Source organism: Dromiciops gliroides, chromosome 4, assembly GCF_019393635.1.
Source record: "Dromiciops gliroides isolate mDroGli1 chromosome 4, mDroGli1.pri, whole genome shotgun sequence".
Lineage (NCBI taxonomy): Eukaryota > Metazoa > Chordata > Mammalia > Microbiotheria > Microbiotheriidae > Dromiciops > Dromiciops gliroides.
The window spans coordinates 28,197,742-28,221,867 of NC_057864.1; the positions used below are offsets into that span (position 1 = coordinate 28,197,742).

General features: G+C 44.1%; 1 protein-coding gene across 2 annotated transcripts in view; it reads left to right on the forward strand.

Annotated features, from left to right (window-relative positions):
• Positions 1–24,126, forward strand: part of FAF1 (Fas associated factor 1) — a 427,555-nt gene that overhangs the window by 346,070 nt on the left and 57,359 nt on the right. For both annotated transcript variants that reach the window (XM_044001590.1, XM_044001591.1), the window contains exons 14-15: positions 10,721–10,857; positions 13,733–13,821. In XM_044001590.1, the coding sequence (XP_043857525.1) occupies positions 10,721–10,857; positions 13,733–13,821 (226 nt within the window). The remainder of the gene's footprint in view (positions 1–10,720; positions 10,858–13,732; positions 13,822–24,126) is intronic.

A 24,126-nucleotide genomic window follows, 5' to 3' on the forward strand; every position in this document is an offset into this window, starting at 1 on the left:
GACTTCTACCCAAGCATTATTACTTCCATTTCACAGTTGGCTTTGCAGTGTCTGAGGTGGGATTGGAACTCGGGTCTCCTGACTCGAAGTCCAGGGGTCTTTCTTCTATGGTTCTCTGCCTGTGTAGCTTTAGCATCCTTTGATCATAATAGCAATGATGATCATGAATCAGAGGATTTGGTTAAAAGATTCCTCGAAGACATCTGCCGTGGCCCAAACATCCAGTCAGTCCCCCCCCTCTCTTAGACCGTCCCACCAGGGGATGGCTCTTGTGGCCAGGATGCTTTTCCTGACACAGATCCTAAATTGGAGTCCCCTCAGTCCTGGTTCTGTCCTCTGTGACCAAACAAAACAAGACCCACTCGTGACAACCTTTCAAAGACGTGAAGAAGGCATCGTGCTCCCCATACCTCTTCTCTGAACGGAAAGCCCCAGTTCTTACAGCTAGTCCTCATGGGCAGCTAGAGACCTGGGCCTGGAGTCAGGAGTCTGGGTTTGCAGCCTCTGCATTGTAACCAGTTGTCAAGGTTTACACTGGGCTTTTCAAACATTCTCTCATCTGAGCTTCACCACAACCCTGCAAGGTAGGCTATTATCTCCATTTTACAGCTGGGGAAACTGAGGCAGGAAACGCTTGCCCAGGGTAACACCACTAGTAGTGTTTGAGGCTGGATTTAAACTCGGGTCTTCTTGTGCTTGGTCACTGTGACACCAGCTAGCTGCCGGCTTAGTGGTGATGTGACTTGGATCGTCATTTAACTTCTCTGGACTTTTGTTTCCCCACCATAAAAAGAAAGGGGGGGACAAAATGGCTGAGGCTAGTCTAGGCTCCATGTATATGATTCTGGGATAGGATTTCCAGGTCCCTCTGGCTCTTGTTGGGTCAAATGATGACAACGATCCCAATAACAACTCTGTGCAGAGCACTGGGCTAAGCTTTGGGAGTACAAATAATAGCAAAAGGAAAGCCCGTCCCTGCCCACGAGCAGTTTACTTTCTAATGGGGAAGCAGAAAGAGGCAGAGCCTGGCACAGACAGATGTTAGCCTGTTCTGTGGATGACAAAGCTCTGCCTTCCTTTGAGGTCGGGAGTGTGTGTATTACCCTTATTCTACAGAAGAGGAAACTGAGGCACACAGAGGCAGTGCATGGAAAGCACTTGAGCGTATTTCATCTTTGATTTCTAGTACTACAGCCTATGACGTAGAGCTAGGGGGACCTAGAGATAATCTAGTCTGTGCCCTCAATGGGAAATTGAGTCCCAGACAGGGAAGTGGGGCAGAGCCAGGATCTGAACCTAGGCCCTCTGATGTCCCATCCCACCACCTCTAGGAGCCCCATCAGTGGGGTGCTTCTCATCGTCCTGCTCATATTATAAATCCCTGCACAATCAGCACACTGAGGGGCTTCTTTCCCAAGCTGCCCATCTACACTAATCTCCTAGCTTTTGAACTTCAAGCCTTGGGTGCAGGATTTCAGGGAAGGGCCAGTTTCCTCTGCTGAGCTGACAGGTGCCTGATCACCGGCACCTCTGAGGGGTCCTTTTCCACATTACTGAATCTTTGGCCAGAGTTAATTGACTTAAGCCCTTATTGTCAGCAGGCTCCCTTCACCTGCATCCTTCCTCTCTGTAATTAGCCATATTCAGAGGGACTGGCCCCTGGACTAACTCCCTCAGTGGTGCTGGCCCTCCCCCGACCCAGCAGATGTACCCCAGGCTTGGGGTCTGTGCTCCATAAGGCTTGGTGAGTATTACTCTGCAGCTGTGAGCCGTCCCTTCCCTCTTCCCCCACCCCCAGCCCCGCTGCTCCAGAGCTCAGGGAATAATCATAGTATTAAAAACTCACATTTCTACACCACTGCAGGATTCACAGAGTATTTCCTCACAACAGCTCCTTAAGTCAAGTAATATGAGCATTGTGGTCCCTATTGCAGAGAAAAACACATGGACCTGACCTCAGAGGACCTGAATTGGAATCCCGTTTCTTCTTACTCCCAGTGAAATCTTGGGTCAGAAATGTGCTCTTTAAGGCTTCTTTTTTTCTTCATCCATAAAATGGGAGCTTTGGACTAGATGAAGTCTGGTGGGCCTCGCACCCCCTTCTCTAACTGGGACAGAGTGGGAAACAGGTTCAGAGAGGGGAGAGATTTGCCCATGATCCCACACTGACGCTAGATCTCTTGGATTGAAAGTCAGTGTTCTTCTAATGCATTACATTGTCTCCTGCTCATCAGCCTATTAGACAGGCTGTCTTTTGCATACATGGAAGTACAAAGCTTTTCTGGGTCCTGCCCACCAATTGTGGAAAGAATTTACCCCTGAAGCTCTCTTCCCTCACCCTTCCTTCCTTCCTTCCTCCCTCTCCCTCCCTCCTTTCCTTCCTTCCTTCCTGCCACATTTTCTTTCCTGTGCTTTTCAAGGAAAAATCTCACCTGGCAGCCTTGCCATCCTGGTCTGAGTCAGATTAATGCTCTGAAAAATCCAAGTTCTAAACCACAGGCGAATTCGTCATTTTCTCTCCGGGTTTGTCTTGTGGAGGAGGAGGAGAGAAGGTGAGGAGGAACCCCTCCTGTTCCATGATTACATCCTACCTACTCATTTTCTCCTGCTCTCCTCCGCTTTTGATTTCAGTGGCGGCCTTAACAGAATGTCAAGATCAATTTGCAGCCCGGTTTAACTCAAGGCTTGTTTCTGCCAGCAGCAATTGTCCCTACAAACAATGCCGGGTGTTCTTGTAACTTCAGAAGCCTTTAGAAGGACCATGGCAAGGGCGGCATCTAATGACTTTATTAGTGTAGGGTTTCCAAATGGGCTCTGTAATTGTTCACAGCTCTTTGTCAGCTCGTCATAATTACTGCACTCCTGAATAGCTTCCTAATAGCCCTGAGAGGAGAAGGGGGCAGAGGAGGAAAGGTGATTGTCTCTTTCGATTTCAAACAAGCATGTCTGTATAGAGATGATGGTTAAACTGTTGACGATACTCCAATCACCTGCTTTAAAATAGAAAATTAACCTTCTAAAAATACCTGCTTGGAGATGATTTCCCATCGGCCATTGAAAGGGGCTTCCCAAAGGGCTACATCGTGTGATTTGGGTTAAAACCATAACTGCTCAGTGGAAAAGGTCACTGTGTTTCAGTGGGAACAGTGGAGCAGAAAGAGTGGTTTTTCCTCTGTTAATCTGATTACTGCTATTCAGGAAGAACACGTTTGAATCAGATACAGTTGTCAAGACTCGCCTTTGATGAGAACAGGGAGAAAACTTAGCATGGTTGCTGACATGTCTCTTAAGGAGCAGCCTTGTCAGCTCCAGACCTGGTCGGTGCCTCCCATCTCTCTGCCAGGCCAGAATTCAAGCCCTTTGGCATTCAGTGTGGCTTGACTCTGCTCCCAATCCTGGAATCACTTGCTCCCTTGCCTTTTCACTGCTCATCCCTTTCCCAAATCCCAGGCCTGAGTTTCCACCATTATCTGCCTTCTCTCGCCTGGTTCACACAACTAGACACTGCTGGAGAAGGTCAGGTTTACCATAGTAGTATGTGTTCCAGCCTTACCTGAGCATTGGCTGCCACATGCCAAGTACATCCCTTGTCCCTGATGGATGTTCTGCTTCAGCTGCTCCAGACCTCTTCTCTCCTTAAGCTACCTTCATTACTACCTCTCCCTTATCCTCATCGAGAACTTGGACTTCACTGAAAACCCCAAGGCCATCAGTTGAAAAGAGGTGCTCCCTACCCAGTCCCATGCTGCAGATCACTTCAGCATGATCTCCCACCCTCCATTTCCTTTGCAACCTCAGAGGATGAGGTGGCACTTCTCCTTTTTGATGCCAGCCAGCCCCTTTGTGCCTGTGATCCTCAAGGAGATAGGCCCTCAGACATCCCCTCCATCTCCTCATCCATTGACTGCTCCTTCTCTGCTGCCTTCAAACGTGCCCAAATCTCCTTCATCCTTCACAAAACCCTCAAACTGTCAGCCTAAATCTCCCTCTCACAGCCAGATTCCTCTGCACTTGTTGCCATCACTTTCTCATTTGCAGTCTGACTTCTGCCCCATCCTCTTCTCTCCATGCTTGCCCATGTTCTTTAATATAGTTGACTACCTTGTCATTCAGCGGATAAGAAAGCTTTTATTAAGCTCTTCCTGTGTCAGTACAAAGATACAGTTTCTACATGCAATGAGCTGATGTTCTAATGGCAGAGACAAGTACATATATAAACATATGCTGCATAAAGATAGAGTGGATAAACCCAAAGGAGCTTGGGAAGGAGGGTATTAGAAGCTGGAGGGGAAGTGGGGAATCAGGAAAAGCTTTATGTGGAACAGAAGCATCAGACACACAGCTTGTGGGCTAGATGTGACCCACAACACTCCCAAGTGTGCCCAAACCATATTAAAATAGAATTGGGGGGAGGCAGCTAGGTGGCACAGTGGATAAAGCACTGGCCTTGGATTCAGGAGGACCTGAATTCAAATCCGGCCTCAGACATTTGATACTTACTAGCTGGGTGACCCTGGGCAAGTCACTTAACCCTCATTACCCCACCAAAAAAAATAAAATAAAATTGGGAACTATTTAATGAAATAAATACAGATCCAATAAAAATATTTTTTAAAGAGACGTTCCATTTTAAAGCTAAGTTAGTATGCGGCCCACAGAGATCCTTCTGTCCAGTTTAGGAGTCTCTGTTTCTCTTTGAGTTTGGCATCACTGCTGTAGAAAATGGTGCCCAAGTTGTATCTTAACAGGTGGGTGGGGTGCTTTTTGAGGTGGAGGCTAAGGAAGGAAGAAGCACATTCAAGGCAGAGAGGGGTGGGGGTATGGGGAGGGATACTGTGGCCGCTGCCTCCTTGGGCTTTTGAGACATAAATCTCTTATGGATTCCTGCCTGTAGGAAGACCTGAAGGATTGCTCCTACTTGGTCAGCTTTTCAAGGGTCACCAATGACTCCTGTGTGGGTGTATCCAAAGGCTTGGTCCTGTTCCCTCTCTATACTCTTCCATGGGGATCTCATCAGCTCCCATGGATTCAACACTAACTATAAAATCTACATATCCTGCTCTGATCTCTCTTGGTACCTGTGAGGCCTCTCTACCAGGATGTCCCATGAGCGTCACAAACTCAACATGTCCTAAACAGAACTCATTCTCTTTCCTGTAAACCACCCTGTCCTCCTAACTTCCCTGGAGAGCACAAGCATCCTCCCCGTCCCCTGGTCTCATTTACCTAGGACTCAGCGACCCTTCTCCTTCTTCCTTCTTCCCCATTTCCAACCAATTGCCAGGCTACAGTCTCCTGCAGAGCTCTGTGTCTCTCCCCATTTTCTGTACTCGCCCCACAACCACCTCCTCAGGTCCTCATAACTTCTAGATTTTTTTTTTTTTTTTGCGGGGCAGTGGGGGTTAAGTGACTTGCCCAGGGTCACACAGCTATTAAGTGTCAAGTGTCTGAGGCCGGATTTGAACTCAGGTACTCCTGAATCCAGGCCCAGTGCTTTATCCATCCTCATAACTTCTAACCTGGGTTATCACGAGGGCCTTCCGGCTGACTTCCCCTTTTCCCATTTCTGCCCTTCTAATACATCCCCCACAAAGCTCCAAGTGAATATCCCTAAAGCACCTATCTGGCCATTACATTTCCTGTTCAAGAAACTACAGGGACCCCAGTTGTCTTTAGAATTAAATACAAACCTCTGTATTTGGCATTTTAGCCTTTACAACTCTTGGCTTCTCAGACCCCTCAGTTTTACAAGGATTGTCCTTCATACCTACCTGCAATGCTTTTCCTCCTGACCACTGCCTCTTAGAACTTTTACCTAGGACCACGTCTTTCAAGAGACCTCATTTGTTACTGTCTACAGCCGTGTACCCCAAAAATCACTGTGTATTTATTTTTCGTATGTCCTGTATCTTACCTGAGAGCATATTTTTCCCTCCAGTAGAATATAAGCTTCTTGAGAGCAGGTGCTTAATGTACTTAATTTTTTTAAAAATGGGGTTTTTTTTGACGCTTTGGGGGTTAAGTGACTTGCCCAGGGTCACACAGCTAAGTGTCTGAGGCTGGATTTGAATTCAGGTCCTCAACTCCAAGACTGGTACTTTATCCTCGGTACCACCTAGCTGCCTGCATGAATGTTTTTTCTTTTCTTTTTCTTTCAGGGTAATGAGGGTTAAGTGACTTGCCCAGGGTCACACAGCTAGTAAGTGTCAAGTGTCTGAGGCCAGATTTTAACTCAGGTCCCCCTGCATCCAGAGTTAGTGCTTTATCCACTCCATGAATTTTTTTGATTGATGGTTTGATTGAGTTCACTGAATCATTCAAAAAACAGAATGAGATTCTCTCGAACTTAGAGCTGGAAAGGACCTTCTAGCCACCTCCTCTCCATTTTCACCTACTGGCCTTTCTGTAGTGGAAAGTGTTGCTGCCTTCTTAGTGCCCTGTCAAGTCCTGCTCCCGAATCTAAGCCCAGAACCCTCACTTCTCCCAGTGGCCTATCCCAGACAGGGCTGCCCTTCTCCCTTTGCCTTGTCCAGGCTGCTTGACCACTCACAGGCCTTGGATGAGATCAGAGTTAGTGTGCCCTGCTTCGATGCCCTCCAGGCCCGTGCCAGGGATGGTGCCACATCCTCTCACTTGCTGATGCAATGGAAGGAGCCTGGAGCCATGCCCTTTGGCGTTCTGAGCCATTCTGCCTTTGAGCTCCTTGAGAGCGAAGACTCTCTTGCTACGAGCACAGTGCTTTAGAAATGTTTCATTCATTCATCTAGGAAGCATGGAGCTTGCACTTCTGCAACTCTTTATGGATCTAAACAAGTATTAATTACGACTCCTATTTTTATGGAGAAGGAAACCGAAACAGAGACTTTAAGTTCTGTGCCCAGGATTAGTGCTCCTGTAAGTGGCAAACACGTGACTGCCCTAGTTAGGAGCTGGAGCTTTGAATGAAGATTTTGACCCCAGGTCACAGATACTGTCCTGCATTATGCTCCCTCTCTTCCTGGAAGGGAAATATATGACCCCAGGCAAGTGACTTAACTCACAGAACCTCTCTTCCCTTATCTGTTCCAGTGGAGATACAACTGCTTACATGGCTTCCCTCCCTCCAGAGTTCTGTGGAAAGTGCTTCCATGACTCCTGTTTCTTTACTTGGAGCCCTCCTTCCACTGGTATAGTCAGCAAGTCCTTGCCCGTCCTCACCCTGTGGGATTTTCATCCATGTCTTTCCTTAAACCCTCCAGAGAGGAGTCACCCATCCCAGCTATCCCATAGTTCCTGGAGTAGCTCATATCTCATACCAGAATAGTAATTAGATGGTCTTATATGTCATATCTTCCCTGTCTTTCCATGCCACACCTGTCTACCTCCTTTTCCAGTTAAATATGCCCTCAATTATGCTGTATACACAAATTAAAATTAGTATAGCTACCATTAAATGGATGGATTGGCTCATCTTATTTACTTATCAATTCTGCCCTTACTCCTCTTTCTGCTCCTTTGTACTTTATTTGTTTTTGTTTTGCAGGGCAATAAGGATTAAGTGACTTGCCCAGGGTCACACAGCTAATAAGTTATGGCAAGTGTCTGAGGCCAGATCTGAACTCAGGTCCTCCTGAATCCAGGGCCAGTGCTTTATCCACTGCACCACCTAGCTGCCCCCTTCTTTGAACTCTAAATTGAAAATAGTACAATGCAATTCAGTTTTCCTTTCCCCTATAATGATGATCACCATTAATAGCATGTCTAGAAATTATGGCTTTCTCCATCACAGCACATTGGAAACTGGATTGGTAGCAAAGAATCATTGTTTTTCCTAGAGGGAAAATAGCCACTCAAAATTTGTGAGAAGGGTGGTAAAGGAAGATTTGCCTAGCCTGTCTTACCTTGAAGTCCCCCTTGTCACCTGTTCTATTCCTGCCCAACCATGAGCTAGATGCCACTTCTACCCAGAAGCCTTCCCCTGTTGATGACTGCTTCCACTTCCCCACCTCCACCCAGGCCCTTAGATGACCACCCCACCTCATGGTTATCTGTTGATCTATATTCCTTCCACAATGGTCAGGCTCAGCACAGCAGGTGCTTCATGTTTGCTGATTGAATGGATGTGTAAAACTAAACTGATTTGGAAAGTTTAACATTTCAAATGGATTTGGAACTGATTTCTGAAAGCACCAAATGAGTCTGACTTTTTGTCATTGCCGTCATCATCATTGGTACCCTGTTTAATCACGATGTCCTGTCCCTTGTGCAGTGGATGCTGGGATGGCCAGAGACTGTGTGAGATATACTCTGTCCATTAGTATGAAAACAGCGTGTTCTCGGTTTCTCCTGGTCCTAGGAAATGGCCTTCCAGCTGTCTGATATTTTTTTATTTCACAATTCACAAAATGTTCAGATCAGAGTCAAGCAAGGCTTCACATATTTTAGTTGGAGAGAGAAAAAGTACTCCACAGTCTTCTAGCCTTCCTAGCTCTTGCTAGCCAGACGTCTCCCCTTGACACCATCAAAGGAAAGTTGATCTAGAAGTTTATACCCCTGGAGCAGAGCTTAGCCCACGATAGCTCTGGTACTTTTCATGGAGCCCCCAAAATGTCTGCATACCAGCAGTGGAATTGTAGGACCTTAAGTTAGAGACTGCTTTGAGGCCTGGCTTTTAGCTGCTTCCCACAGGGCCATTCCACAATCAACAGAACCAGGAACATTTACTTATCCTGGAAAATCAGGAGTGAGGATAGGAGAACTGTCTTCTGGTATCTCGGGGGTCATAACATGGAAGCGGGGTTTGCCTTGTTCTTCTTGGCCGCAGAAGGCACAAGTGGAAAGATTCTGGTGACTTGCTGTAGGAAAAATTACATAATGTGTCAAGTCCCTCCAAAGTAGAATGGACTGGGTGCCCCAGAAGATACTGAGTTCCCCTCACAAGAAGTCTTCTCTCTGAAGCTAGATGAAAACTGGATGGGAAAATCTGGGCTCGATGGTCTCCCCAAACTCTGATTCTGGGAACAGGTCAATTAAATAAGCATTTATTACCTACCTGCTACATGCAGAGCATTGGGGAGCTGCAAAGTCCCTGCCTTCAGAGAGTTCCAAATCTAAATGGGGTTTGGCACATAGACAGATACTACATCCTCAAATGCATAAGAGAGGAGTAAGGGCCTAGAATAAAAGGCCATGCACAAGGCCTTCAATGTCCAGAAAACTTGGGTTCCAGTCCCTGGCACATACTTACTACCTGCATGACCCTGGGAAGATCACCAGCTTTCTGAGCCTCGGTTTCTTCATCTCCTCAAATGGGAATAGTGGTCCTTATACACTCACAAAGTTTTTAATAGAAAAGCACATTATAGGGGGCAGCTAGGTGGTGCAGTGGATAAAGCACTGGTCCTAGATTCAGGAGGACCTGAGTTCAAATTCAGCCTCAGACACTTGACACTTACTAGTTGTGTGACCCTGGGCAAGTCACTTAACCCTCATCGCCCCACCAAAAAAAAAAGATGTGTATTGTAAAACTTCAGTCACTACAAATGAGTAATAATTGTCTTTACTAAATATACCAGATACCATGAAGATGAGCTTCTATTTTGAAAGTTGGCAATGGCAACATCCAATGCTAGAGGCTTTGCTGACAGCCACAGGCCTTAGGAGAAATTCAACCAGAACTTCCAGAATGAGGAACCGATTCCCAGCCAGAAATGTCTTGGCTCTAGGAATGAAAGGGGCCAATTATGTTGTGAATTTGGGTCTCCAATGAATCTGAGCACATGGCATTTTAATGTCGTTTGTCTTTCTCAATAGATTTACCATCTAGCTCATGTGACGACAGGACTTTGCTCATCAGCCAGAACATACATTTCAGAGCAGTTGTTACCTAAAATATTATCATAAGGCATAAGAAAACACACGATTGAAGTTGCCTTTCATGAACATAATTAAGAATTAATAAGCCGGTACCAGTGGCCAGCCCTCAGAATTTCCACTGTTTTGCCTTTTGTGACCCGTGTTATTAAAAGTCCATTATTTTTACAGACTTTATTAAATTGGATCTTATTAAAGCATTCTGTATTTGCATTTGGTCTTTCATAATTCATTATTATTATGACATTTACTTTTTACCATCAGATCTGAAAACATATCATAAGCTACCCTTTTCTCTTGAAAGAAATGCTAATTTCAAACAGTCATCTAATGGAGGAGAGAAGCTTTATCAGTTTTTTCATTTATTCCCGATCGTGGTAAGAATACTAATGCTAGACTTCACTATGCTAATATCTCAGAGCTTTTTTTGGTCAAAAGCTTAGAATTATTGTTTTTATCCTCTCACTAAGTATGAAGTGAGAAGGCCATTGCTTCCAGAGAATGCACCCTCAGACACTGAGCGCTCTATTTTGAAGAAGGGGGACATGTTGGCTTGGGATTTCTGGGCCAAAGCCAGGTGCTCAGAGCAATAATAGACATTTGAACCTGCTTTAGGTTTTTTGCACTAATTACCTCAAAAAGGAAAGGTAAAAATTCTCAGTGTTCTGGGCCAGATACAGAGGCCTATCGGTGTCAGTGTGGGATGGACCCAGGTGATGCCCTGCTCTGCCTTTTTCAGTACAGCCCGGTTTGATCTAGACTCAGGTTCTTAGCAGGCTGTCCACCCCCATGTCTCCCACCGAATGGCACAGACGGCCTCGGTGCTGAGGAAAATCCCGAGTCACCTCCCTGCTTGCTCTCTCGTTAGGTTTCTGACCATGTGCACACGACACTTTGGCAGTGTGGCGGCTCAAACTATTCGGACTCAAAAGACCGATCAGTTTCCACTTTTCCTCGTCGTCATGGGGAAGCGCTCATCGAATGAAGTGCTAAATGTGATACAAGGTAAGACCTTCACGCCGCCCTCCAACGCAGGCCGGTGCTCCCGGGGCGGGCAGCGAGGTGGCGCGGTGGAGTTGGGAGGACCTGAATTCAAATTTGACCTCAGACACTCACTAGCTGTGTGACCCTGGGCAAGTCACTTAATCCCGTTTGCCTTAAACATCAGGGGCCATCACCAGTCATCCTGATACGTATCTTTCCACTGGACCCCAGATAGTTCCGAAGGAGAGAGTGAGGTTGCTGATCTGGCACAGCCCTCCCTGACTTAAATCCAATTCAGTACAAGTCATGGTCCTCTTCAAGAACAAAGGACAAACAACAACAACATTCGCCTTGTGTTTGCCTCGATGCTACATGTTCTTAACATCAAGGTATTCCAACAGAAGGAGGCACCATGGGACGCTGGAGAAAGTTCAGGGTTTAAAATCTGAGCATCTGGCTTTAATTCTCAGGTGGGCTGCTACTTGTGTGTCCCTGGGCAGGTCACTGGGTCTCAGTTTCCTCCTCCATAAAATGAGAGGTTCAAACTAGATGATTAGAAAGGTCCTGTTAGCTCCAAGCCTTAGAGTTTTGTGTAAGGAAAGGCCAGCAACAGTCCCTAATGCAGACATGGCTAGTATAGTTGCTAAATGTCAGGGGTAGGTCGTCTCTATTGTGACTAGTCATGGCCACCAAGGTCTTCCTTCAAGACTCAATTCAAGCACCACTTTCTACCTGAAGTCTTTCTTGGGGCCCTAAGATGCCAGGTCCCTCCTCCCCTAAATTAACTTGTATTACTAGAGAGAAGATAGAACCTTAGGGAGCATAATAGGTATAATGATCCAGCAAAGGAGGCTTGAGCAGAGCGGTCAGAAAGTTAGGACAATGACTCTAGTGGAGGAGAGAGGAGAGGCTGTCCAAGAATGTCACCAGCTACAGAGAGGATCTTGTGACAGGCACTGAGCAGCCCTCAATGAGCTGGCAATCTGGAGAAAAGTATTGGGTTTAAAATCAGAGGATCCAGGTTTAACTCTCGGCTGTGCTACTTCCTGTTCTATAAGCTGTAAGAAGACTTGAAAAGGAGTCAGGCTGTGAAGGGCTTTATGTGAAAAACAGAGGACCTTATGTTTGATCTTGGTGGTAATAGGGAGGCATTGTAGTAGGGGCATGGCATAGTCAGATTGTACTTTAGAAACTCACTTTTGATAGCTGCGCAGAGGATGAATGGAAAGGACTGGGGAAGGATGAACAGGTCCACTCAGGAGGTGATGAGGGCCTGAACTAGATTGGTGGCTCTGTGAGTGGAGAGAAGGGGACATAGCAGAGACTGAAAGGTAGAAAGGACAAGATGTGGCAGCGGATTCGATATGTGGGGTGAGTGAAAATGAGGAGTCCGGGAAGTCAGTGGAGATTGCAGGCTTGGGTGCTGGGAGGATGATGGCATCCTCCACAGTAAGACACACATTTGGAGAAGGGGAGAGGTTGGATAGAACGATAATGACTTCTGTTTTGGACATGTTGATTTTGAAAGCATTTTGCAAACCTAATATAGCTTTGTGATACTATATTCATTTAGCAATTTTTATTATTTTTATTCGTCGGAGGACCCAAATTCCAACTGTCCGATGTATAGCTTTGGGCCAGTGACCAGCCTTCTGTGGGTGGCTTTGATTTCTTGGCTTAGATACTCAGTTCTGAAAGGGTCTCGGGGTTCTCTGAGATGACTGATGTCATTGAAGGAGCTTGAATGATACAGTAGCTAACGAACATCAGTCTTTATCAGAAGGTCTCACCACATTTCTTAGCCATTTATGCAGCCATGCTTCGAGACACTGAATCGTTCCCTTTGCCCGTAATTGAAAGAAGCCACAAAAGTTGTGGGTTTTGTTTTTTCCATCAGCCCTTTGGGGGCCGTTGCTGCTTGAGCAGGGTTTGTGACGTGGAGCTGTCACTGGGATTGGACCCTGGTGAAGTGGGCCCCGTCACTGACTTTGGGAACTGACTTTCCTTCCTCGAGCCCCATTTCTCCTCTGTGAATGAGGTGGTCAGACAGGCTTGCCCCGTCGAGAGAGTGCTGGATTGGGGGTCAGAGCTCACCTTTGACATTCCCTGTGTGATTCATTCACCCTCTTTGGGCAGTGGGAGCCATAGGTCCTCCCTGGAGGCTTCTTAGAGACCCTTGAGCCCAATCCCCTCATTTTATAGAGGAGGAAACTGAGTCTGAGAGAGGGGGAGGGATTTGACCACAGTCATCCAGCAAGTCAGTGTCAGAGTCAAGATCTGAATCTAGATCTTCCTGACTCCAAATACAGCCCTTCATCCATTCCACCAAAAGACTAGATGCTCAGAATAGGCTGAGGGATGCAGCCGTGGACACTTCTCCCACCCACAGAGCTGCAGTGCCAGGTGAGGAGGTCGGACTGACAGGTGCCTAAATAAGATCTCTGCCCACTCTTCCAGGTTCTGAGACCACCCTTAGCCCCAGCCCCAACATGCCCTGGGCCCAAGATGGGCATAGAAACCAAAGCACATCCAGAATAACAGCAGAGTGCTCAGTGGCTTCTTGAAGTCACTAACCACCTTGATGGCCTGGGGAAAGCCAGTTTGGGTCCTCAATTCTCAAACCTCTGTTATGGAACTTGAATGGACAGAATGTCACTGACCATCGCACATAAACTCTTGACTTTCAGCTGCCCGTGTTGTCCATCACCTCTTCCTAGTTGAACATGTCAGACTTCTCAATGAAAAGACAAATTAAAATATTTTAATGAGATATTAAGCATTCTAATCTGTAATTTTTCCCCACACTAGTTATTCCTTCCTGATTAATTCAAGAATTGCTTTCCATTTTTTAATAACTTTAGTAACGTGGAGTTCGGAAATCTTCTTGTGTTGCTAGGTAACACAACAGTGGACGAGCTCATGATGAGGCTGATGGCCGCAGTGGAGATCTTCATGGCCCAACAGCAGGAAGATATCAAGGACGAGGTATGGTCAGAGGTCACTGAAGGCCTCGGCGTGATGGAAAATAGTGACGGTGGGTGCCCAGATCAGCTGGGCTCCCCTCTGTCAGTACTGGCAAAGAGTGGGATTCTTCATGAAGATCCTCTGTTTAACTGATTGTGGGGACAGTGGCCCTGAAAGCTCGCTCAGCAGCTAGACCCTTCTCAGCACCTGTGGATTTTCATGATGCATTTGTTTCCCAGGCCTGCCTTCCTTTCCCTTTGCAGAAATCGGGATGTTGTGATAAGCATGTTTTAGATCTGAAGGCATTTTTGAAACCCTCTAACTTGCCTGGGGATAGGCCCTTGCTAAGTGCTTGTTGACTGAATCAGTAGATCTCCTGAATTCTAAAGCCATCTGTCCCCCAGGAGTATTCAGATGTTCTTCATGACATAATTGAGCTCTCTGGAGCAAAAAGACTGAAAAATTACTCCAATTATAGCATTTTTTGTTATCAGGGTTATTATTTATAATATTAATAACAACTCACATGAATGATTTACAACAAGGAAATTCACATACAGGATCTCATTTTATTGTCACAACTACACTGGGATGCACCAAGAATTTAGGTGGTAGAACTTAACAGTTCACAGATCAAAAACTCAGGCTTAAACCTTTGTAAGTTTTCTTAACCTTAACCATAGTCACACAACATCCTTCCTTAACCATAGTCATACAACAAGTTAATCGTGGAGCTAGGCCTTGAATCAGGTGCTTCCTTGTTAGATTTCATTTTATAGGAAGTCATAAGAAACTGCAACATAACCTTTAAAAATGCCATGGAAATCAGAGAGTTGAATATTTAGTCTGGAGAAGAAAAGACAAAGAGGGTGCATGAACCCTGGTTTCAAATACCTCCAGCCCTGTTGAGGGGAAGAGGAATTTGCTCTGTGCTTCTCGGGTGTAGAAGCAGAAAGTTACAAAGAAGACAGACTCCTGTTGAGTGTAAGGTAGGGCTTCATACCACAGTCAACCCACAGTGGAATGAATTCCCATGGAAGGAGGAGACTTCCCATCATTGGGAATCTGCAAGTAGACACATAATTCCCAGCTCTCGGGGGGCGTCATCAGGGGATTCCTACTACAGGGAAGTGATTCCCTGATGTTTGGTGACTTTATGAAGGACAGATTAGGATACAGTGACCTCTGAGGTCCTTTACAGCTTGGGGTTCTACAAGTCTAACACCAGAGAGCCCTGAAAAATGCCCAGTGGGTGACAGGCCCCATACAGAAAAGGGGCAAGGAGGGTAGTAAGACCCATGGTTTTATTGATGGAGAGAGCCCTCAGGTGAGGAGGCTCTTCTGCCAATGCAGGTCTTCACCTACTTGGCAGTTTACGGTCTTGGTTACCCATACTCACTGATTTGGGCAGGGTCACACAGATAAGACGCAGTGGTGGTCTTCCTGGCTTTGAGGCCAGCTCTGTATTCCCCACACCACACGGCTTCTCAGGATGTAGGAACTGTTTAATAAATGATTTTGTGATTCTGGATGAATCCAGTTGAATGTGGATTCTGGTAGTTTGTGGAGAGAAGGAAGAGAGGGAAAGGAGGGAGGGAGAAAGGAAGGGAACAAGAATTTATTAAGGATCTAATGTGTACTAGGCACTTGTGCTAAGTGCTTTACCAATATAGTCTCATTTGAACCTCACAGCAGGTAAGGTGAGTCATAGGTGGTGCTATTATGATCTTCATTTAACAAATGAAGAAACCAAGGCTGGTTTGCTCATGGTCACACAGCTAAGAGAGTGTGTGAGGCCAAATTTGAACCCAGATCTTCTTAACCCCAAACACAGTGCTCAATCTCATGTGCTACCAGCTGCCTAAGAACGCTGAATGGAAAAATAATACTATCACCACACTTGTGTGGTACTCGTAGCCCTCCTGTGCAAAGTACTTTCCTGCTGGCACCACTGTGCAGTCAGCAGCACCAGCATTGTTATCTTCATCTGGCTGTGGAGGAATGTGTGTCCGGATGACAAGGTCATTCCTGCTTCCTGGCCAGAACTGGGGGCGGGTGCTCCAGACGGACCGCACCAAGAGCTATGGGGAGTTGTGCAGTTACTGGAAAGTTACTTAAGTCCATAATAAACAAGTCAGTGTTTCAATCGTGCAGTGATGGAGCAAGTCAGGCACATAATAGAAAGATGTTTATCTGCTACTCTGTCAACTGACAGTGACATTTTCAAGTAATGAAGCACTGTTCTTAGTTAGGAATTTGTAATAATAGGTGTGTTGCCTCCCCAGATTACCTTTATCCTGGTCTAGAGACATTGATTGACAGTAATGCACAGAGCTCGCTTCTCAGCCACGTCGATTGGGTATCTCGTTAGTGCCAGATTTACTGATTATGTTGTATGAGAATATGAATGCACATTATTTGCATGGGGATTTCCCAGTTCACTCTTTCTTCGTAATTTGTGTTCCCCAGAACTCATCGGTAAAGAAATTGACTCTAATTCCTTTAATGCTTAGCACAAATTTTAATATGAGGGTTATGGGAAAAATCCAAGGCCCAATATAATTGAATTTTTGATTGCATTTTGGCTTCAAGATGTTAGGATTTTCTGTTTGCTTTGAAAGTGTCTTCTGGAAAGTTATCATGCAGGTCACAAGTGAGAGACCTAAAAGCAGCTTTTAAATTTGGAGAATTGTTTTGTGTATCAGTCAGTCAACGTTTATTAAGGACCCACTGTGTGCCAGACAAGAAAGTGTAAGACAAGAAAGAAAGACTCCCATTGGCAAGTGTGAATTTCCCAAGATAATTTTTTAAAAAGACATTATAGTAAGCTTGTGATTCAGTTATGCTCAGGAATGGAGCATGAAAATAAGACTGCTTGGGCCCCATTTTCCCTAAAATGAACTTGAATATTATATCATAACCTTAGTCCAGCCATCCTGTCGAGACCACTGCCCCCTTTACATAGCTGTACAGGTCCTGTTACGTGAGAAGGGTCCACCCAGGGGTCTGACTCCTAGGGCTCCCTGTGTTCTTCCCAATTTACCAGAGCTGCTCCAAGGCTTCTTCAGTGTGGTTGATAGGAGAGTGATGGGACTGAGGAGAAAGATCCCCAAAGGTCACTTTCTGGGGCCACACTGGAGTCTGACATGGGGTGAGTCATTTGCCTACTCTAGACCTTCATCTCCCCCTCTGGGAAGTTCGAGTGCTGTGCTACAGGACATCTGGAATTCCCACCAGCTCTTTGAGGCTATCTTCTCCTCCTCTTCCATTTCAGTAGACTCAGATAGAAGTGGTCCTGGCACAAGTTGCTATCCTTTTATTTTTTTAATTTGAAAATTTAAATTTTACATTTGAATTTATATTTGAATTCTATGGACTATGGTGCTGGTGGATAAAATAATTGCTTTTGATAGTTGAATCAGTGTTCAGATGTAAGCTCAGATCATTAAAATTCTCCTCCATCCCTTACCTCTTCCAAACTTCCCTATTAATGTCCCAGGCACTCCAGGCTGGAAGCCTGGCTGTCATTCTTGCCTCCTCACTCTCATTCACCGCACATTCCACCTTCGCCAAATCTTGGTTTTGCTCTTTTGCAATTGCTCACACATGTCCCTTCGTCTCCACTCATCTCCTCATGCCTTGACTATTTTGGTAATTCCCTAACTGTTATCCTTGCCTCACATCTCTCCCCTCTCCAAGCATCCTCTGCTTAGAGGCCAAAGTGATTTTTCTGAAGCATAGTTGTGACCGTGTAACCCTCCTACTCCAATGGCTCGCCATTACCTCCTTCATCACATAGAAAGTCCGCCATTTAGCATTTAAACTCTCCATGAACTGCCCGCTTCTGACCTTTCCAGGCTTCTTACTCTTCACCCCCTTCATGTACTCTGGGATCCAGTGGCACAGGCCTCCACGCGGTTATACAGCACTCCATCCCTTGCCTAGCTCTGCTCCCGAGTTTCCAGACTTGGACCCTGTCTGTATATCCCCACTTCACTCTCCCCACTAAAAGCACTCGTTTGTGTGCTGTTTTCCCCCATTAGAATATGAGCTATCTTCTTGCTTATATCTGTGTCCTCAGTAAATAAGTCCTTAATAAGTGCAGTGTCGTGCCTTGGACCTTCCTTTTGTACCGGCTATCCCCCATGCCTATAATGTGAGCTCCCTGAAGACAGGAACAATTGAGTTTGGTCTTTCCTTCCCTCCTCACAGCCTTTAGTACTGTGGCTGGCATACAGTTTGCTGACTGTAGGCTCCATGAATGCATCCTTGGCATAATTCAGTAACAGGCAACAACAGTGATATTCACCTTATCCTGCTCTCCCATGACTTCGATCTCTTCTCTTAGATTTATTGTTGTTATTATTGTTAGGATCATGATTCACAAGTATCTCTGCTAAAAGCCTCATTTTTCAAATATATAGAGAACTGAGTCAAATTTATAAAACAAGAGTCATTCCCCAATTGAATAATGGTCAAAGGATAAAATAAATCAAAGCTACCTATAGTCATTACTCTTGATCAGAGAAATGCAAAGTAAAACAACTCAGGTACCATCTCACACCCATCAGAGTGGCAACTGTAACAAAAAAGGAAAATGTTGGATGTTGGATGTTGGAGTGTATGTGGGAAAAATGGAACCCTAATCCGCTGTTGGTGGAATTGTGAAATGATTCAACACTGTGAGGTACTCTGAAGGACAGAAATAAAAGCTGTCATTGGGAAATCGTAGGACAAAGATGATGGTGTGGTTATGTGGCAAAATCAAGAGATAACTGGTACCCTCATGATGTTGGAAACAAGCAAGAAAGGCCTTCAGCATGTTGGTGGACCCCATGTATTAATAAGCTTTTGGGGGAGGATAGGGATGAGAGTCCCACTGGATGGACAGGCTTTCATAGATTGTGATCAGCATTGTTGGAAGAAGCTCCCAAATCACTGATATCATAAATCCCTTTGAATATTTGATTATCCTATCATACAAAACATTTTCTATCTAATGGCTTTTTGAGGTAAAAGAACAAGTATTATCATCTCTGTTTACAAACAGGGCAACTGGGGCTGAGAGATCAAGTAATTTCTCTATGGTCAAACAACTATGTCACTGCCAGAGACAATATTCAAACCCAAGTCCCCTGACTTCAAGCCACTACAGTATATTACCATTCATTCATTCAGCAGATGTCTGCAGTGTTTGCTATATGGGAGGACCCTGTGCTTGGCACTGTGAAAGATAGCAGTGTGAAGAATATATATATGGTCCCTGCCCTCACAGAGTTTGTAGTCCAGCAGGGGAGTTAAGAAATGCGCACAAAGAACTGTTATGCAAGGCAGGATGTCACAAGTGCGGAGGAGCAGTGCAGACAGAATTTTTCAACCTAGCTGCTCCTGATCAATCCAAGTTCCTTGGTCCAGATGAACTAAATCCTCTCATCTTGAAAGAACTGACCAATGTGTTTGCTGAGCCACCATAAGCAATATTTGAAAGGTCGTCAGAAACAGGAAAGTAGTACTTCAGCATTGGAGAAGGACATAGACCCAATTTTCACAAAAGAGAAGAGAACAGACTCCTCAATCCAGAGGTCGGTGATGTTGACTTCAGTTCTTAGTAAAATTCTAGAATGGATCATTAGAGACACATTTACTAAACATCCAGAAAGGAAAAAGATCATTACCAAGAACTGACATGGTGTCCTCAAGAATCCTCAGATGAGACTCATCTGATTTCCTTTGGTAATAAGGTGACTGCTAAACTAGTGGATAAGGGGAATCTGGGAGAGGCAGTTTGCTAGATTAAAGAACCTCATGGAGTTCTTATCGAGAAGAATGGATCAATAGTATGACACTCATGGGGACTCAGAACATATTGGATCCCTAGACTCTTCAACAGAATATTTGCTCAAGGTTCAGTATCTCCACAGGGCCTATGATGGGCCCTGTTGGACACTTTATGTCAGTGCTTTGAACAAAGTCCCAGGTGGTGTGCTCATCCCATTTGCCAGTAACACAGAGCAAACCTGGCTCCTTCCCTGCTGCTGTCTTTCCTATTCCTAGGGGGTGCAACTAAGAGCAAAGGACAGAAGTCGTAGGGACGCAGATCCAGGTGATGCCAAAGTTGAATGGGTTGGCACCAGTGCACCTTGTGCCCCTCACCCACCACCACAACCGCTCCCATTTATGTTGTTCTTTCAGTACATCCCAAGTGCTTGCCACAGGACCTGGCACACAATAGGAGTTTAATCAGTGCTGGCTGACTGACTGATTTGGGGGATATAAAGACACAGATATGATGGGAGGCATAGAGGAAGGTATTATTCCCATCTTATAGGTGAGGAAGCCTAAATGTGGAGAACTTAATGGACTTGCCCCGGTTTGCACAGCTAATAAGTGTCAGAACTGGGAATCAAACCCATATTTCCTGACTAGAGGTCTAATGAAGCTCAGGAACCATTTGCTGGGGATGGTTGTAGAGGAAATTCAAAGAAAAAGTTAGTGGAACAGCATAATGGAGGCAAAAGGAAGACAGAATAGATCCATTCCTATTTTGTTTCTCTATTCTTTGCCAAGGAGAAAGAATAACCTTTAGATCAAATAGAGCAAAAGGGGCACCCCACCCCCATAGGTAAGGCAATATTAGAGTGGCCTTAGCTGCCTTTGATGAGTCAGTGTTGTGGCCTGAATTGCATTCTAGGATACTGAGACAACTGGTGGATGTAATTCCTGGAGCCCTTGTCAATGATCTTTAAGAGACCATGGAGAACACAAAAGAAATATAAAATATTCAAGCTATCCGAAAGACCTATGCATCAGATAAAGATCTTAACCCAGTCTCAGAAAAGAAAATAGATCTAGCCACAAAGGAACTAATGGGGGTAGGAGGGGGTGGGGGAGATCAGGGGGGTGACAACTCCTGGTCCTGGTGAATTCACCAGAGAATTCTATCATACTTTTTAAGAATAGTTAATACCTGTACTTCACAAATTATTCTTAAAAATTGAAAAAGTAAACACCCAGAATCCTAGACAAATCTATTCCTAATGCCTAAACCAGATCAAGTTAAAACACAGAAAGAAAACTATAAGCCAGTAAGTATCATTCATAAACGGCTAATGAACATCGCAACTCAAAAATTTTCAATAAAATCCTATCAAACAAATTGCAACAATTTATTCAAGAAATCATTCTTTATGAACCAGTGGGATTTATACCAGGGATGCAAGGAATATTCAACATTAGGAAAATAACCAGCATAATCATTGAAAACGAGAACATCTGAAACCTTATTATCATAAAAGACCATGGAGAAAAGGAAAGGACATATCCCTACTTTTGAAAAGGCAAGAACTTGGAGTCTGTAAACTCTTGGCTAGTGAGCTTGATTCTGACCCTTGAAAATTTCTTTTTTTTAAAGTATTTTTTTTTTTACATATAAGGTATTTTATTTTTTCCGTTACATGTAAAGATAGTTCTCAACTTTTGTTTATACAAGCTTTACAATTTCAGATTTTTCTCCCTCCCTCCACCCTCCCCTAGACAGCAGGTAATCTGATATAGGTTATATCTATATATCTATATCTATAGATATAGATATAGATATAGATATAGATATAGATATAGATATACACACACATATATATCCATAATAACATTAATCCTATTTCTGCATTAATCCTGTTATAAGAGAAAAAATCAGGGCAGTAATGCAAAACCTCAAAATAGGGAAAAAAAAAAAAACAACAGCACCCAAAACAAAAGAAATAGTATGGTTCAATCAACTTCTATACTCCACAGTTCTTTTTTTTTTTTCCCTTGGATTTGGAGATCCTCTTCTATCACGAGTTCCCTGGAACTCTTCTGTACCATTGCATTGGTGAGAAGAATATAGTCCATCACAGTAGGTCAACACTCAGTGTTGATGATACTGTGTACAATGTTCTTCTGGTTCTGCTCAGCTCACTCATCATCAGCTCACAAAAGACCCTCCAGGTTTCTCTGAACTCCTCCTGCTCATCATTTCTTACAGCACAATAGTATTCCATTGTATTCATATACCACAACTTGTCCAGCCATTCCCCAATTGATGGGCACCCCCTCAACTTCCAATTCCTTGCTACCACGTAAAGAGCAGCTATAAATATTTTTGTACATGTGGGTCCCTTTCCCCTTTCCATGATTTCTTTGGGAAAAAGACCTAAAAGTGGAATTGCTAGGTCAAAGGGTATGCACAGCTTTATCGCCCTTTGGGCATAATTCCAAATTGCTCTCCAGAATGGTTGGATCAGTTCACAGCTCCACCAACAATGAATTAGTGTTCCAATTTTCCCACAGCTTCTCCAACATTTATTATCTTCTTTTTTTGTCATTTTAGCCAATCTGATAGGTGTCAGGTGGTACCTCAGAGCTGTTTAAATTTGCATCTCTCTAATCATTAGAGATTTAGAGCATTTTTTCATATGGGAATAGATAGCTTTGGTTTCTTCATCAGAAAACTGCCTGTTCATATCCTTTGACCATTTCTCAATTGGGGAATGACTTGGATTCTTATAAATTTGATTTAGTTCCCTATATATTTTAGAGATGAGGCCTTTATCAGAAGCACTGGCCTCAAAAATTGTTTCCCAGCTTTCTGCCTCCCTTCTAATTTTGGATGCATTGCTTCTGTTTGTACAGAAATTTTTTAATTTAATATAATCAAAATCATCCATTTTGCATTTTATAATATACTCTATCTCTTGTTTGGTCAAAAACTGTTTTCCTTTCCAAACATCTGATAGGTAGACTATTCCTTTCTCTCCTAATTTACCTATGGTATCACCTCTTATGTCTAAATCGTGTATCCATTTTGACCTTATTTTAGTATAAGGTGTAAGATGTTGGTCTATGCCTAATTTCTGCCATACTATCTTCCAGTTTTCCCAGCAGTTTTTGTCAAATACTGAGTTCCTATCCCAGAAGCTGGAGTCTTTGGGTTGATCAAACACTACATTACTAGTGTCCTTTACTACTGCATTTCCTGAGCCTAGCCTATGCCATTGATCTACCACTCTAATTTTTAGCCAGTACCAGATAGTTTTGATGACTGCCGCTTTATAGTAAAGCTCCAGGTTTGGTACCACTAACCCACCTTCCTGTGAGTTTTTTTTCATTATTTCCCTGGATATTCTTGATTTTTTGTTTTTCCAGATGAATAAAAGTATTTTTTAATGTTCAGAAAGAAATCCCAAAGGAGACTCAGACAAGCAGGACATCTTTGAAACTAAAGTGTTGAGCCAGTATGTCCTGACCACAGGTTCCAAATTGTTATCAAAGAACATCATTTTATGTGGACATGTTATCCATGTCAGATAAACTTAATACAGACACATTTAATGAATTAAAAAGGGAAATGTATGTAAAGGTAAAATAAACAGTTATCATTATAGAATACATCATCGTAGAACTCACAGGCATTTGCGGACCTCATTTATGTTTAATAAAGAATAAAATAACATTTAAAGAATAAAATTGTATAAGTACTTGTATATTTCTTTTAAAAATATTTGAATGTTAACTACAACATATTTCACAATTTGAGAACTACTGCGGGGGGGAAACCAAACCAGATTTGACCTTAAACAGCATTACTGTTTAATCATCAAGGCTGAGGACAAGCTTAATAATACAAAGAACAGTCCATGAAACATTGACTGGCACTATTACTCCACTTCTGTGAATATAGGGCCTTTGTGCCCATTTGATCACCTTTCATCCATTCCAGCTAAAAGATGCATTCAATTGTGGTAGCTCATGTCCATGGTAAAGTATTGAGTGTCCCTGAAATGGGTTCCTTCTTACCCAGCACCCTCAACAAAACGCTAATATTGCAGCACAGTGGACATTCAGAAGAACAAGGGTGATCTGTGCTTGCTTTTGGTTTAAATTTTTGTGGGAATAGAGAAATGGTAACACCTGACAGGCATTTTTCCCCCTTTTTAATAATTTGGTCATTTGGGGAGTCAAGAAGACTAGGTTCACATCCTGCCTCTTGTATTTCCTAGCTGTGTGACTATGGGCAAGAAGCTCTACTTCTCTGGGCTTCAGTCTCAGGCTCAAACCTCTCCTAAGTAACAAGTGGCTTGCAGTCTGCTCGGGGCAGGGAGTCTTCTTGACACACTGACATAAGAAACTTGTCAGATAGCTAATATTAATCCAAGTTATGGCACGCTGTAGATTTTGCAGAAGGAAATAGACAAAGGTACCTAAAAGGCAAACTGGCAGGGAGATGGTGATTCTTCATTACTGAGTTCTAGTTTCTTAAGCTTGGGAGGTTGCTACTACCCATGTTTC